At 39.1% G+C, this 17256-nt stretch overlaps 1 protein-coding gene across 2 annotated transcripts in view; it reads left to right on the forward strand.

Moving 5' to 3' along the window:
- Positions 1 to 17256, forward strand: part of NLRP12 (NLR family pyrin domain containing 12) — a 183120-nt gene that overhangs the window by 104510 nt on the left and 61354 nt on the right. For both annotated transcript variants that reach the window (XM_053722015.1, XM_053722017.1), the window contains exons 7-8: positions 3444 to 3614; positions 8527 to 8697. In XM_053722015.1, the coding sequence (XP_053577990.1) occupies positions 3444 to 3614; positions 8527 to 8697 (342 nt within the window). The remainder of the gene's footprint in view (positions 1 to 3443; positions 3615 to 8526; positions 8698 to 17256) is intronic.

A 17256-nucleotide genomic window follows, 5' to 3' on the forward strand; every position in this document is an offset into this window, starting at 1 on the left:
CCACATCCCAGGCGTGGAGAACTGGGAGGCGGATTTTCTAAGTCGTCAGACTTTTCATCCGGGGGGAGTGGGAACTCCATCCGGAGGTGTTTGCTCAACTGGTCCATCATTGGGGCAAACCAGAACTGGATCTCATGGCGTCTCGCCAGAACGCCAAGCTTCCTCGTTACGGATCCAGGTCCAGGGACCCGGGAGCGACGCTGATAGATGCGCTAGCAGCTCCTTGGTTCTTCAACCTGGCTTATGTGTTTCCACCATTTCCTATGCTCCCTCGACTGATTGCCAAGATCAAGCAGGAGAGAGCATCGGTGATTATGATAGCTCCTGCGTGGCCACGCAGGACCTGGTATGCAGACCTAGTGAACATGTCGCCCTGTCCACCATGGACTCTACCTCTGAGGCAAGACCTGCTAATACAAAGTCCTTTCAATCATCCAAATCTAATTTCTCTGAGACTGACTGCATGGAGATTGAACGCTTGATCCTATCAAAGCGTTGCTTCTCCGAGTCAGTTATTGATACCTTAATACAGGCACGAAAGCCTGTTACCAGGAAAATCTACCATAAGATATGGCGTAAATACCTGTATTGGTGCGAATCCAAGAGTTACTCATGGAGTAAGGTTAGGATTCCTAGGATATTGTCCTTTCTCCAAGAGGGTTTGGAAAAAGGCTTATCAGCTAGTTCGTTAAAGGGACAGATCTCTGCTCTGTCTATTCTTTTGCACAAGCGTCTGGCAGAAGTTCCAGACGTCCAGGCTTTTTGTCAGGCTTTGGCTAGGATTAAGCCTGTGTTTAAAACTGTTGCTCCTCCGTGGAGCTTAAACTTGGTTCTTAAAGTTCTTCAAGGAGTTCCGTTTGAACCCCTTCATTCCATTGATATTAAACTTTTATCTTGGAAAGTTCTGTTTTTGATGGCTATTTCCTCAGCTCGAAGAGTCTCGGAGTTATCTGCCTTACATTGTGATTCTCCTTATCTGATTTTCCATTCAGACAAGGTAGTTCTGCGTACTAAACCTGGGTTTTTACCTAGGTGGTTTCTAACAGGAATATCAATCAAGAGATTGTTGTCCCATCATTGTGCCCTAATCCTTCTTCAAAGAAGGAACGTCTTTTACATAATCTGGACGTAGTCCGTGCATTGAAGTTCTACTTACAGGCAACTAAAGATTTTCGTCAAACATCTGCCCTGTTTGTTGTTTACTCTGGGCAGAGGAGAGGTCAAAAGGCTTCGGCAACTTCTCTCTCCTTTTGGCTTAGAAGCATAATACGCTTAGCCTATGAGACTGCTGGACAGCAGCCCCCTGAAAGGATTACAGCTCATTCTACTAGAGCTGTGGCTTCCACCTGGGCCTTTAAAAATGAGGCCTCTGTTGAACAGATTTGCAAGGCTGCAACTTGGTCTTCGCTTCACACTTTTTCAAAATTTTACAAATTTGACACTTTTGCTTCTTCGGAGGCTGTTTTTGGGAGCAAGGTTCTACAGGCAGTGGTTCCTTCCGTTTAAGTTCCTGCCTTGTCCCTCCCATCATCCGTGTACTTAAGCTTTGGTATTGGTATCCCACAAGTAATGGATGATCCGTGGACTGGATACACTTAACAAGAGAAAACATAATTTATGCTTACCTGATAAATTTATTTCTCTTGTAGTGTATCCAGTCCACGGCCCGCCCTGTCCTTTTAAGGCAGGTCTAAATTTTTAATTAAACTACAGTCACCACTGCACCCTATGGTTTCTCCTTTCTCGTCTTGTTTCGGTCGAATGACTGGATATGACATGTGAGGGGAGGAGCTATATAGCAGCTTTGCTGTGGGTGATCCTCTTGCAACTTTCTGTTGGGAAGGGAATATATCCCACAAGTAATGGATGATCCATGGACTGGATACACTACAAGAGAAATAAATTTATCAGGTAAGCATAAATTATGTTTTTGAAATACAGTCAAACATTTTTAATTCAATACAGATACATATTCACTTCACTTCATATTTAATATATTATATAAGCATGAGACACATCCCCCAGATCCATAAATATATATATATTAGTTATATTAAAAATACAATCTGAGTATAAATGAAATATTTGAAAACCAGACACAAGTTGTACTTTAAAATCTCAATTTTGATGCTTTCACTTTCACCCATGCCATCAAGTCTGCGTATCTGTGTATTGAGAAGGTTCGAGGAGGCCCAGTGATTAATCATTTGTTTATCAGTATGCCTGTGCTAATTACTACATCCCCTGAGATTCAGCTAGACCTGTGTCTGCTGTCCACAGGGGATCTCTAGGTAACACGTTTATCTTGTCAATTTAAATTAACTTTTAACCTGATATAGATCATAGAACACAAGCTCTTTTGAAGTTTATACTTTCTAGTTGGGGATCAAATGTTCTCTTTAGAAGTCCTGGTTAGTGGACATCTGAACAGCAGGAGGTCTGAGTAAACATAGTTTATTTCTATGTAGTTTATCTTAATCAGTAAGGGGGGGGGGGTCTGTGTCACCCTTCTCAGTCATTTACAAATGCTCCAGCCAAATCAATTCATATCAAAGTAGATGTTAGCTCAAATGAAATATTAATTTATGTGACACATATATAGTTTATCCAATGCCGCTCAGCAATACCCTGACAATATTGTTTTGCAGCTGTTATCAGCTAAAGCCAATTAGGGAAAGGTGTAGCAGGGTTAGTTTTGATAAATCAGCAGGGCGCTTTTAAATGCTAAATTGCATGAAAATAGGGCAAAATAAATCAAGTATATTTAAAGTTCTTTTATTATGCATAACTAAACATTTTATATAAAAATCTCATGGTGCTTACTGTCCCTTTAATGGCTTCCAATGAGCCATTTCTGATGTAGATGGAAAAAAGCAAATTTTATTACCAAAGTAAATTGGAAAGTTATTTAAAGGGATATGAAACACATGTTTTTTTTTCTTCATGATTCAGATAGAGAATACAGTTATAAACAACTTTCCAATTTACTTCTGTTATCTAATTTGCTTCATTCTCCTGATAGCCTTGGTTGAAAAGCATATCTAGATAGGCTCAGTCGCTGCTGATTGGTGGCTGCACATAGATGCCTCTTGTTATCAGCTCACCCATGTGCATTTCTATTTCTTCAACAAAAGATATCTAAAGAATGAAGCAAATAAGATAATAGAAGTAAATTGGAATGCTGTTTTAAATTGTACTCTCTAACTGAATCATGAAAGAACATTTTTGGGTTTCACGTCCCTTTAAAGTAAATGGTCTATCTAAATCATAACAGTATATTTTTTGTTTACTGTTCCTTTAACTTAATCCCCCCCCCCCCCACATACTATATCAAAGGAACAAATATACATATTGTTGCACTTTTTTAAGTGTTTTTCTGACTGAAGCTGTAAATGCTGAATAAGAAATAATCTGGCATTATGCATTTTATTTGTCTCATATAGGTTAAGTAACTGTAAACTGAGTGCAATAAGCTGTAAGGATATCAGCTCTGTTTGTGTTACAAATAATTCTCTGATCACATTGGATTTGTGTAACAATTCATTGGATGATGTGGGAGTAAAGTTTCTTCATGATGGACTGACACATCCAAACTGTACCCTGCGACACCTGAGGTAGGAGGGGTAGACAGAGTAAATGGGTTTTGTAAACTAGGGTAAGATGTTGTGTATGTAGAGGTATATGTGTGTGTGCACAAGTGTATATATGTGTGTGTGTGTGTGCACAAGTGTATGTGTGTGTGTTTGCACAAGTGTATGTGTGTGTGTTTGCACAAGTATATGTGTGTGTGTGCAGAAGTGTATGTGTGTGTGTATGCACAAGTGTATGTGTGTGTACACAAGTATATGTGTGTGTGTGTGCACAAGGGTATGTGTGTGTGTGTGTGTGTGCACAAGTGTATATGTATGTGTTTGCACAAGTATATGTGTGTGTACAAGTGTATGTGTGTGTTTGTGTACAAGTGTATGTGTGTGTGTGTGTGCACAAGTGTATGTGTGTGTGTTTGCACAAGTATATGTGTGTGTGTGCAGAAGTATATGTGTGTGTGTGCACAAGTGTATGTGTGTGTACACAAGTATATGTGTGTGTGCACAAGGGTATGTGTGTGTGTGTGTGTGCACAAGTGTATGTGTGTGCGTTTGTACAAGTATATGTGTGTGTGTGTGTGTGTCTACAAGTGTATGTGTGTGTTTGTGTACAAGTGTATTTGTGTGTGTTTGCACAAGTATATGTGTGTATGTGTGTGTACACAATTATATGTGTGTGTGCACAAGTGTATGTGTGTGTGTGTGCACAAGTGTATATGTGTGTGCGCGTGTGTGCACAAGTGTATGTGTGTGTGTACAAGTGTATGTGTGTGTACAAGTGTATGTGTGTGTACAAGTGTATGTGTGTGTATATGTATGTGTACAAGTGTATGTGTTTTTGTGTACAAGTATATGTGTGTGTATCTGTACAAGTGTGTGTGTGTTTACAAGTAGGTGTGTGTGTGTACAAGTATATGTGTGTGTACAAGTGTATGTGTACAAGTGTATGTGTGTGTATATGTATGTGTACAAGTGTATATGTGTGTGTGTACAAGTGTATGTGTGTGTACAAGTATATGTGTTTTTGTATACAAGTGTATGTGTGTGTACAAGTATATGTGTGTGTATCTGTACAAGTGTGTGCGTACAAGTGTATGTGTGTGTGTGTGTATGTGCAAGTGTATGTGTGTGTATGTACAGGTATGTGTACAAGTGTATGTGTGTGTACAAGTGTATGTATTTGTGTGTGCAAGTATATGTGTGTGTGTGTGTGTGTGTGTACAAGTGTGTGTGTGTGTACAAGTGTGTGTGCAAGTATATGTGTGTGTACAAGTGTATGTGTGTGTGTACAAGTATATGTGTGTGTGTGTGTACAAGTGTGTGTGTGTACAAGTGTATGTGTGTATGTATGTGTACAAGTGTGTGTGTGTACAAGTGTATGTGTGTGTGTTTACAAGTGTGTGTGTGTGTATGTGTACAAGTGTATGTGTGTGTACAAGTGTATGTGTGTATGTATGTGTACAAGTGTATGTGTGTGTACAAGTATATGTGGGTATCTGTACAAGTGTATGTGTGTGTGTCTGTACAAGGGTATGTGTGAGTGTGTGCAAGAGTATGTGTGTGTTTCTGTACAAGTGTATGTGTGTGTACAAGTATATGTGTGTATCTGTACAAGTGTATGTGTGTGTGTCTGTTCAAGTGTATGTGTGTGAGTGTGTGCGAGTATGTGTGTGTGTCTGTACAAGTGTATGTGTGTGTGTGCAAGTGTATGTGTGTGTGTTTACAAGTGTATGTGTGTATGTATGTGTACAAGTATATGTGTGTATCTGTACAAGTGTATGTGTGTACAAGTATATGTGTGTATCTGTACAAGTGTATGTGTGTGTGTCTGTACAAGTGTATGTGTGAGTGTGTGCTAGAGTATGTGTGTGTGTCTGTACACGTGTATGTGTGTGAAAGTGTATGTGTGTGTGTGTTTACAAGTGTGTGTGTTTATAAGTGTATGTGTGTGTGTGTTTACAAGTGTATATCTGTATGTACGACTGTATGTGTCTGTGTACAAGTGTATGTGTGTGTGTGTGTTTACAAATGTATGTGTGTGTGTGTTTACAAGTGTATGTGTGTGTGCAAGTGTATGTGTTTACAAGTGTGTGTGTTTATAAGTGTGTGTGTGTGTGTTTACAAGTGTATGTGTGTGTACGACTGTATGTGTCTGTGTACAAGTGTATGTGTGTGTGTGTTTACAAGTATATGTGTGTTTATGTGTATGTGTACAAGTGTATGCGTGTGTATGTGTATGTGTACAAGTGTATGTGTGTGTATACTATTTAAAAAAAATAAAAGATACCAAAAATAAAAAACCTATATTACAAAATTAACACTACGGAAAAAACCCCAAAAACTAACATTTTAAAAAATAACAAACTCTAAAACTACGAAAAATAAAAAAAATCTAAGATTACAAAAAATAATAAACGAAATTATCCAAAATAAAAAAATTAAACCTAATCTAATACCCCTATTAAAACAAAAAGCCACCCCAAAATTAAAAAACCCTAATCTATCACTAAACTACCAATAGCCCTTAAAAGGGTCATTTCACTTTTGTAGGTTGTTGTCCTAAAGAAATAAGCTCTTTTTGGAGTCCCCCCTAACAATTACAACCCCCCAAAAATAAAAAAGACCTAACTTAAAAAATCCTAGAATATCCATTTGTATGGGCATTGCCCTTAAAAGGGCAATCAGCGCTTTTGCTGCCAATTAAAAAATAAAAAAAGAGATGAGAGCTGCTTAAATCCTATTGGATGATTTAAACAGCCAATAGGATTTAAGCAGCTCTCATCCTATTGGCTGATTTGAAATGTTCAGCCAATAGGAATGCAAGGTACTTTTTTATTTTTTAATAGGCAGCAAAGCTTTAGGGGCAATGGGTATTTTAGGATTTTTTTAGTTAGGTCTTTTTTATTTTAAGGGGTTGGGTAAGTGGGGGGTTGTATTGTTAAAGTGGACTTTGTTATTACTTATCTAAAAAGAGCTGATTGCTTCAAGGCAATGCCCTACAAAAGGCCCTTTAAAGGGCTATTGGTAGTTTAGTGTTAGATTAGGGTTTTTTTATTTTTGGGGGAGGCTTTTTTGTTTTTATAGGGGTATTTTATTTTGGATAATTTCATTTGTTATTTTTTGTAATGTTCGATTTTTGGGTTTTTCGTAGTGTTAGGATTTTTTAATTCTGTAATTTAGATTTTTTATTTTTGGTATCTCTTACTATTTATTATAGTAATGTTAGGTTTATTTATAATTTAAGCTTAGTTTTTTTTTATTTCACAGGTAAGTTTTTATTTATTTTAAGGTAGTTATATTGTAACTTTAATTTGAAGTTAGCGGGTGTTAGGTTTAGGGGTTAATAGGTTTAGTTTAGTATTTGAAATGTGGGGGTCGGCGGTTTAGGAGTTAATAGGTTTAGTTTAGTATGTGATGTGGGGGGTCAACGGTTTAGGGGTTAATAGGTTTGGTTTAGTGTTTCCGATGTGGGGGGTCAGCGGTTTAGTGGTTAATAGGTTTATTTTAGTAGTAGCCATGTGGGGGGGGGGTTAATACTTTAATTTAGTGTTGGCAATGTGGGTGGGCGGCGGATGTTTTGTAACATTTTTGTTATGAGTTTTGTGAAACATTATTGTTTCGATAAATCCATAACTTCTGGTCTTTTATAGTGGAATGGATTGTGGCAGTATAAGCTATAACGCTAGTGGAATAGCCTGACCGCACAACTTGTAATACAGGCGACCTGAAAATTCAACACTCAAAAGTGAAATGGATCTTTGTGGTATAGCCGTACTGCCGCGACTTGTAATACGGGTGAGGTGAATATTCCACTTGCAAAGGCCAATTTTTCAGTGGTATAGCCCTACCGCAACACTTATAATCTAGGTCTTAATTTTTATAGCCATTTGAGTACATAAAGTATTTGGTGCTACAGACAGGCAGACGGATAGATAGAGAGATAGATAGATAAATAGATAGATAAAAAGAGTGAGAGAGATTGTGTGCGTGTGTTAGTGTGTGAGAGAGTGTATGTGTGTGTGTGTGTGTGTCTTTGTGTGTGTGTGTGTATGTATGTGTGTCTTTGTGTGTGTATGTGTGTGTGTGTATGTATGTGTGTGTGTATGTATGTGTGTGTGTGTCTTTGTGTGTGTGTGTATGTGTGTGTGTATGTGTGTGTGTGTGTATTTATGTGTGTGTCTTTGTGTGTGTGTGTGTGTCTTTGTGTGTGTGTGTGTGTGTATGTATGTGTGTCTTTGTGTGTGTGTGTATGTGTGTGTATGTGTGTGTGTGTATGTATGTGTGTGTCTTTGTGTGTGTGTGTATGAGAGAGAGAGAGAGAGAGAGAGAGAGAAAGGAAGAGGCCGCTTGCACTTGGGGGAGCTAGCTGCTGATTGGCGACGGCACATATAAGCCTCTTATCATTGGTTCACACATTGTATTCAACAAAGAATGCCAAAGAAATTAAGCAAATTTGTAAATTTAAAGGACCACTTGATGCATAATTAACAAGTGCATAATAAAAAGACAATGATTTAATTTCTACTCTGAATTTCAAATGCGCAGTAGATTTTTTTATGACAAATTTATTTTTCTCCCATTTTCCGACCCCTGTATCAAGTGACAGACATCAGCCAATCACAGACTAGTATACGTATACCCTGTGAGCTTCTGCACATGCTCAGTAGGAGCTTGTTCACCAGGAAGTGTGAATATAAAAAGACTGTGCAAAATATGATAATGGAAGTAAATTGTAAAGTGTTTTAAAACTGCCGCTCTTTCTGAATCGTAAAAGTTTATTTTAACTCGAGTGTCGCTTTAAGTAAATTGGATTTTTTTTTTTAAATTGTATGCTCTATCATAAACTTGAAAGACAAATTTTGGGTTTCATATCACTTTAAGTAAAAACTCAAATATATTTTTCCTGATGAATAATTACGGATTTCTCCCATTTCTCTAGGTTATATAATTGTGATCTGACTTCAAGTTCCTGTGAGTATTTTAATTCCGTTATCGTTAAAAATAAATCTCTGCTCAGTCTGGACCTCGGAAATAATGATTTGGAAGACGCAGGATTGAGACTTCTCTGTGATGGATTAACCGAACCTAACTGTATACTCCAGGAGCTGAAGTGAGTCGTGTGCAATATACTAGCAGAAGTGCGTCTTTAAAGGGACATAGAAACAAATTGTTCTTTCACGATTCATTTAGAACATACAATTTTAAACAAGTTTCAAATTTACTTCTATTATCAAATTTGTTTCACTCACTTTGTATCCTTTGTTAAAGGGACATTAAACACTAACGGCTAGATTTGGAGTTTTGTCGGTAACGACCCGAAAAACTAACGCCGGCTTTTTTCTGGCCACACCATAAAAATAACTCTGGTATTGAGAGTCCACATAAAGGCTGCGTTAGGCTCCAAAAAAGGAGCGTAGAGCATTTTTAACGCAGCTTACGGACGCGGCCAGCCTCAAAAACGTGCTCGTGCACGATTCCCCCATAGGAAACAATGGGGCTGTTTGAGCTGAAAAAAAACCTAACACCTGCAAAAAAGCCAAGTTCAGCTCTTAACGCAGCCCCATTGTTTGCTATGCGGAAACACTTCCTACGTCTGCACCTAACACTCTAACATGTACCCCGAGTCTAAACACCCCTAACCTTACACTTATTACCCCCTATTCTGCCGCCCCCGCTATCGCTGACACCTGCATTTTATTTTTAACCCCTAATCTGCCGCTCCGTAAACCGCCGCTACTTACATTATCCCTATGTACCCCTAATCTGCTGCCCTAACATCGCCGACCCCTATATTATATTTATTAACCCCTAATCTGCCCCCCTCAACGTCGCCTCCACCTGCCTACACTTATTAACCCCTAATATGCCGAGCGGACCGCACCGCTATTATAATAAAGTTATTAACCCCTAATCCGCCTCACTAACCCTATAATAAATAGTATTAACCCCTAATCTGCCCTCCCTAACATCGCCGACACCTAACTTCAATTATTAACAACAGTCAATGTCTGTGTGAGCACCTATTTAAACGCCCAGTCAATTTGGTGATTGTGATGTAAACCCAAACTTGTAATACCAAGATGTGGTTGTCTCGATAAATTGACTCACCCCTGGCTGTAGACAGTGACTCAGTTGTTTCTTCCTTCCGCTACTTGCAGAGTCTGGCCCGTCCTAAGAGAGCTGGCTTAATCTCCGGGGTAATGGTTATGCATCCAGCAGAGCCCCTTTCTTTTTGCCTCCGGCTCGTGATCCGCTCTCCTCCTGGGTCCCGCTCCACTCGCGGTAACTTGGCGTCTGACGTCACTGGATACTTCCTTCACAGCCGTTCAATCAACTGTTAGAATCGTGTGGTGGGCGCTGGCTGAATCAATCATAGTGACAGCGGATACAAGCTACCTCTGTGCAGGCTCCGTTTCAAAGAGTTCAGGATAACAAAGTGATGAGCTGCACCAGGGTACTTGTTGAAAAACTTTTATTGTAGGTCACAAAATCTTCTTTTCAGAAGCATCATTACACAACAATAATGGACATTGTGGTGTGTGTGTAGAAATCGCCCAAAGAGCTTCTTGCTGACGCGTTTCAGCCTGTACCGGCCGTAATCGTAGCATAATGCTCATAATCCCAATTCACCTTTAAATCCCATGTGCTAAATTGTGATTGGATAAAACCATTATCCTGGGCGGTCTCTAACATCACACCTATTGAATATACACCAATTTAAATCGTTATTCATTGTCTTTTCATAAACAAAAAATAAGTAATATTGAAATTATTCATTTGCTTTAGATCAGAATTACTTGTGCTATACAGACCAATAAATGCCATTAAACTTCAAAATGTAATTTTGGCAAATTATTTCGGCTATTTTACCCAGTAAACTTTCATACTTATAGTAATGAGTTATTACTGTGCTTTTTGGTCCTTTGCTTAAATATGAGGACTTAAAAACTAGCGAACCACTACAAAAAAGAAAAGAAAAGAAAAGAAAAGAGAAGAAAAGAGCTACTCCCAAATTTAGTAACTTTCAATTTCTTATTGTTGTAAATTTCTTATTAACTTCCAAGTTATGATGTTGCCAGACTTGATCCAAATAAACAAATAGTTAAAAAATTATTCATACAATAATTTTTGTGCATATTTTCTTGAACTTTTTTATTATTTCTTAAAATCCAAACATGGATTATAGCATTCACTTTCGGAAGAAAGGGACTTCAAATACCAAACTCCAAATCTCAAACTGTGAGATACGATTAGTGAAATACATATCTATGGATTTTGGTTATGATTAATGACCCTTCTTTAACCGTGCCTTTTGAATTGTAGACCCAGGACCTTTCATTCCCAAAAATTAATTATGTCAAATTCCGAATTTAGACCTGTGGGGATTCTGGTTTTGAGTCTATCAGGCCCATTTATCAAAGGGCTTGCGGACCTGATCCGACACTGCGGATCAGGTCCGCAAGACCTCGCTAAATGCGGAGAGCAATACGCTCTCCGCATTTAACATTGCACCAGCAGCTCACAAGAGCTGCTGGTGCAACGCCGCCCCCTGCTGACTCGCGGCCAATCGGCAGCCAGCAGGGAGCTGTCAATCAACCCGATCGTATTCGATCGGGTTGATGTCCGGCGATTCCTGTCCGCCTGTTCAGAGCAGGAGGACAGGGTTATGGAGCAGCGGTCTTTAGACCGCTGCTTCATAACTTGTGTTTCTGGCGAGTCTGAAGACTCGCCAGAAACACGGCCCTTCAAGCTCCGTACGGAGCTTGATAAATGGGCCTGCAAGTATCCAAAAGGCTTCCCTTTTGGCTAGGAGTTTATCTCTGTCCCCACCCCTTGCCTTACATGTTACCTGCTCAATAATCGTCCACCTCATTGTATCTGTACTCTTGTCATGTTTCATTTTAAAGTGTTGCACTAATGGTGTTGTTAATTTCCCTGCTTTTATATTAGTTACATGTTCGCGTATTCTGTCCCTTGTTTCTCTAGTCGTTAGTCCTGTATATTGGACTCCGCACTGTACACAGGTCAGCAAGTAGACTACATAAGTTGCTCGACAATTCAGGCATGAAAAATGCCTAAAGCGTTCACCTGTTATTGTGCTGGAGAAACCTTCCCCGCTCTGTAACAATCCACATGCTATGCAAGATGTGTAACTGCATCTAAAAACCCCTTTAAATCTTAACCATGATGATTGATCCGGTTTTTTAATACTTATTTGTGTGGGAGCTAAAATGTTAGCTAGACTTTTTCCTTTTTTAAAAGCATACCTGCACCCCTTGGATATGATCTCACTTAGATCATCATCAGCTGATAACATCCGAAAATGTTTTCTTATTATGTTGCAGATTTTATGATATTGATTACTGTATCTTGTAATAAAGGATACACCTTCAAAGTGTTCCTTTTCTTTAGGTTTCTCTGGATTTAGAAATTGTGTCCTCATAGTTTTGGTTATCTCTGCTCTTACAATAGATACTTCCTTTCTGTTATACCCTCTTTGACACAGTCTGTCCTCTAAGTCTGAAGCCTGTATATCAAATTCCTCTTGTGTTGTACAATTACGTCTTAAACGTATAAACTGCCCCTTTGTAACTGATCGAAAAACCCTTTTAGGGTGGTTACTTCTCGCATGGAGCAGCGTATTTCCTGAAATAGGTTTTCTGAACACTTTTGTGTATACTTTGTGCTGCCTGCTCATTAGTGTTACATCCAAATAGTTGAGCTGTGTAACATTAAACTCATGTGTTAGCCTTATCCCCACTGTGTTGTTATTAAGATATTTTAGGAAGTTCTCTGCTTCCGTCTCACTCCCATCCCAGATGATCAAAAGATCATCTATGTACCTCCTGTAGTAGATAATCTTAGCTCTCCAGGATCCACTCTCTCCATAGATGTGGGACAGCTCCCACCAACCCATGAATAGGTTGGCATAGGAGGGGGCAAATTTAGCCCCCATCGCTGTCCCACATCTCTGGAGATAGTGGTCCGCCTCAAACATAAAGAAATTGTGGGTTAACAAAAACTCAGTTACTCTGAGGATGTAACTACAAAATGGGGAACTGTACTCAGTCATCCTTTTCAGGAAAAAAGCAATAGCTTCCAGACCCTTGTCATGGGGTATAGATGAGTACAGGGATGTTACATCTATTGATAGCCAACTGTATTGGCTTTGCCAGACAACTGATTCAAGTTCAATCAGAAGTTGCTTAGTGTCTCTCAAATAGCTTGGCAATTTAGAGACCATTGGCTGTAGGATGGAGTCAAGCCATTGTGACATAGGCTCTAGTATAGATCCTATGCCGCTGATAATGGGACGGCCCTTCACATCTATTAAAGACTTATGTACTTTTGGAAGGAAATTGAAAACAGGCTTGATCGGTGAATCCACTATCAAAAACTCACTTGTTTTCTCATCCACAAAGCCTGCTTCCATTCCATCATCAATCAAATGCAACAATTCACGTTTGAATCTTGCAGTAGGATCTTGCGACAGTAGGGTATACTGGAGTGGGTCCGATAGTTGTCGTGATGCTTCTTGGACAAAGAAGCTTCTGTCCATGACAACCACGGACCCACCCTTGTCCGCTGATCTTATCACCAAACTGGTATCTCTTTTGAGATCATTTAGTGCTGAAAATTCACTTTTGTTTAAATTTGTATGTTCATTCTGTCTGGCAACATATGCTAAATTTGTGAGGTCTCTCTCCACTCTTTTCTGAAATTGTTCCAGAATACTTCCCCTTATGTGTAAGGGATAGAATTTCGAGGCACTCGAAAACTGTGGGCCAGTCGATACTTTATTTGTATCCATATACATCTCCTTGTTGTCACTCTCACAGTATAAATTTTCAAGTGTCTCCAAATCACATACCTCTTGAAAGGATAACATAGTGTTAAACTGGGACACCTTTTCAGTTTTGTTTTGACTATTCCCCATATCTCCTTTAGCAAAATATTTCTTTACTGTGAGATTTCTGATCAATCTGTTCACGTCCACTAAGGTTTGAAATAAATTAAATGTGTCAGCTGGCACAAAACTTAAGCCATAGTTTAAGACCTCAGTCTCAATGGCACTTAGTGGACGTGAAGACAGATTGATTACAGAATTTATTGATACTTGGTTTTTGATCTGCCTCTCCTGGGAGGTTGGCGCTGTTGTAGTGGATTCTCTTTTAGAATCCCTTTGCCTTTTGTAGCGCCCCCCCCCCTTCGAATCCTTCTGGGACCTTTGAAAAAACCTGTGCTACTTCTGATCTTTCCTCCTCCCTATAATTTATAGGACTTGCTTCATTTGCATAATTTTGCTGATACTTAGTGGTACTACTCTCTGTATTACCCTTGGCTATGTGGGCTACTGATTGCTCTGAATTATAGACAATGACCCTATCACTGGCTCTGTCCTCTTCTTCTCCTGACGTGGAACAGTCCCCCGAGGACTCAGCCTCACTTTCATTAAAGGTAACTTTCTTAGATTTAAAAGCTTGTTTGTTTTGTTTTCTACCTGATTTTTTACCTTTGGGGAACCTTTTTTGATCATTCTCCCTTCTATAGCTTGTTCTAAGTTTTCTGTTCCAGATATAAATTTTGTTATTTTCATAATCACTCAGATCCCTTAAATATTTATCGTGTTTAATTTCCATAATCAATGCTTTAGATTCTGCTAATGTAACCTGCAGAATTGAGTCAAATTTCTTAAATTGTAACTCTTTGCTACGCACATTTAACTCTATTTGCAAAACATCAATTTCTTTTGAAACAGTAACTAATAGCTTGGATTTGAATTCTATCAACATTCCCATCAATTTTAATGAACAATCTGAAAGCACCCCATTTCAAAATCTTATAAATTCTTCATCTTCTACTACAAAGGTGGGAAATTTATTGACCCTTAGGCCTCTGGGTATCATGCCCTGATTCAAATATTTTTGCAAAGTCCAAATGTCCCATTTGAGTCTTATTTATTTTTCTAGGAGAGACTCCATATGTTCAAACAGTTTGCTTAATGTGTAAGTGGAAAAATCAGAGGAAAATACATTCTCAATCTCTAACGTGTTCTCCACACGTTCATCTGACCTCCGCAATGAATAAAATTGTATTACTTCAATGTCCCTTGAATCTTGCTCCATGTTGTGATACTTGTGACTTGTGCCGCTAGGCCAGAGACGTTATTTAGTGCTCAACCACTAATCGCAGGAATATTACTTATTTTTTGTTTATGAAAAGACAATGAATAACGATTTAAATTGGTGTATATTCAATAGGTGTGATGTTAGAGACCGCCCAGGATAATGGTTTTATCCAATCACAATTTAGCACATGGGATTTAAAGGTGAATTGGGATTATGAGCATTATGCTACGATTACGGCCGGTACAGGCTGAAACGCGTCAGCAAGAAGCTCTTTGGGCGATTTCTACACACACACCACAATGTCCATTATTGTTGTGTAATGATGCTTCTGAAAAGAAGATTTTGTGACCTACAATAAAAGTTTTTCAACAAGTACCCTGGTGCAGCTCATCACTTTGTTATCCTGAACTCTTTGAAACGGAGCCTGCACAGAGGTAGCTTGTATCCGCTGTCACTATGATTGATTCAGCCAGTGCCCACCACACGATTCTAACAGTTGATTGAACGGCTGTGAAGGAAGTATCCAGTGACGTCAGACGCCAAGTTACCGCGAGTGGAGCGGGACCCAGGAGGAGAGCGGATCACGAGCCGGAGGCAAAAAGAAAGGGGCTCTGCTGGATGCATACCCATTACCCCGGAGATTAAGCCAGCTCTCTTAGGACGGGCCAGACTCTGCAAGTAGCGGAAGGAAGAAACAACTGAGTCACTGTCTACAGCCAGGGGTGAGTCAATTTATCGAGACAACCACATCTTGGTATTACAAGTTTGGGTTTACATCACAATCACCAAATTGACTGGGCGTTTAAATAGGTGCTCACACAGACATTGACTGTTGTACATTTAGCAGTGTTTCCTGCGATTAGTGGTTGAGCACTAAATAACGTCTCTGGCCTAGCGGCACAAGTCACAAGTATCACAACATGGAGCAAGATTCAAGGGACATTGAAGTAATACAATTTTATTCATTGCGGAGGTCAGATGAACGTGTGGAGAACACGTTAGAGATTGAGAATGTATTTTCCTCTGATTTTTCCACTTACACATTAAGCAAACTGTTTGAACATATGGAGTCTCTCCTAGAAAAAGAAATAAGACTCAAATGGGACATTTGGACTTTGCAAAAATATTTGAATCAGGGCATGATACCCAGAGGCCTAAGGGTCAATAAATTTCCCACCTTTGTAGTAGAAGATGAAGAATTTATAAGATTTTGAAATGGGGTGCTTTCAGATTGTTCATTAAAATTGATGGGAATGTTGATAGAATTCAAATCCAAGCTATTAGTTACTGTTTCAAAAGAAATTGATGTTTTGCAAATAGAGTTAAATGTGCGTAGCAAAGAGTTACAATTTAAGAAATTTGACTCAATTCTGCAGGTTACATTAGCAGAATCTAAAGCATTGATTATGGAAATTAAACACGATAAATATTTAAGGGATCTGAGTGATTATGAAAATAACAAAATTTATATCTGGAACAGAAAACTTAGAACAAGCTATAGAAGGGAGAATGATCAAAAAAGGTTCCCCAAAGGTAAAAAATCAGGTAGAAAACAAAACAAACAAGCTTTTAAATCTAAGAAAGTTACCTTTAATGAAAGTGAGGCTGAGTCCTCGGGGGACTGTTCCACGTCAGGAGAAGAAGAGGACAGAGCCAGTGATAGGGTCATTGTCTATAATTCAGAGCAATCAGTAGCCCACATAGCCAAGGGTAATACAGAGAGTAGTACCACTAAGTATCAGCAAAATTATGCAAATGAAGCAAGTCCTATAAATTATAGGGAGGAGGAAAGATCAGAAGTAGCACAGGTTTTTTTCAAAGGTCCCAGAAGGATTCGAAGGGGGGGGGGGGCGCTACAAAAGGCAAAGGGATTCTAAAAGAGAATCCACTACAACAGCGCCAACCTCCCAGGAGAGGCAGATCAAAAACCAAGTATCAATAAATTCTGTAATCAATCTGTCTTCACATCCACTAAGTGCCATTGAGACTGAGGTCTTAAACTATGGCTTAAGTTTTGTGCCAGCTGACACATTTAATTTATTTCAAACCTTAGTGGACGTGAACAGATTGATCAGAAATCTCACAGTAAAGAAATATTTTGCTAAAGGAGATATGGGGAATAGTCAAAACAAAACTGAAAAGGTGTCCCAGTTTAACACTATGTTATCCTTTCAAGAGGTATGTGATTTGGAGACACTTGAAAATGTATACTGTGAGAGTGACAACAAGGAGATGTATATGGATACAAATAAAGTATCGACTGGCCCACAGTTTTCGAGTGCCTCGAAATTCTATCCCTTACACATAAGGGGAAGTATTCTGGAACAATTTCAGAAAAGAGTGGAGAGAGACCTCACAAATTTAGCATATGTTGCCAGACAGAATGAACATACAAATTTAAACAAAAGTGAATTTTCAGCACTAAATGATCTCAAAAGAGATACCAGTTTGGTGATAAGATCAGCGGACAAGGGTGGGTCCGTGGTTGTCATGGACAGAAGCTTCTTTGTCCAAGAAGCATCACGACAACTATCGGACCC

Source organism: Bombina bombina, chromosome 7 (assembly GCF_027579735.1).
Source record: "Bombina bombina isolate aBomBom1 chromosome 7, aBomBom1.pri, whole genome shotgun sequence".
NCBI lineage: Eukaryota > Metazoa > Chordata > Amphibia > Anura > Bombinatoridae > Bombina > Bombina bombina.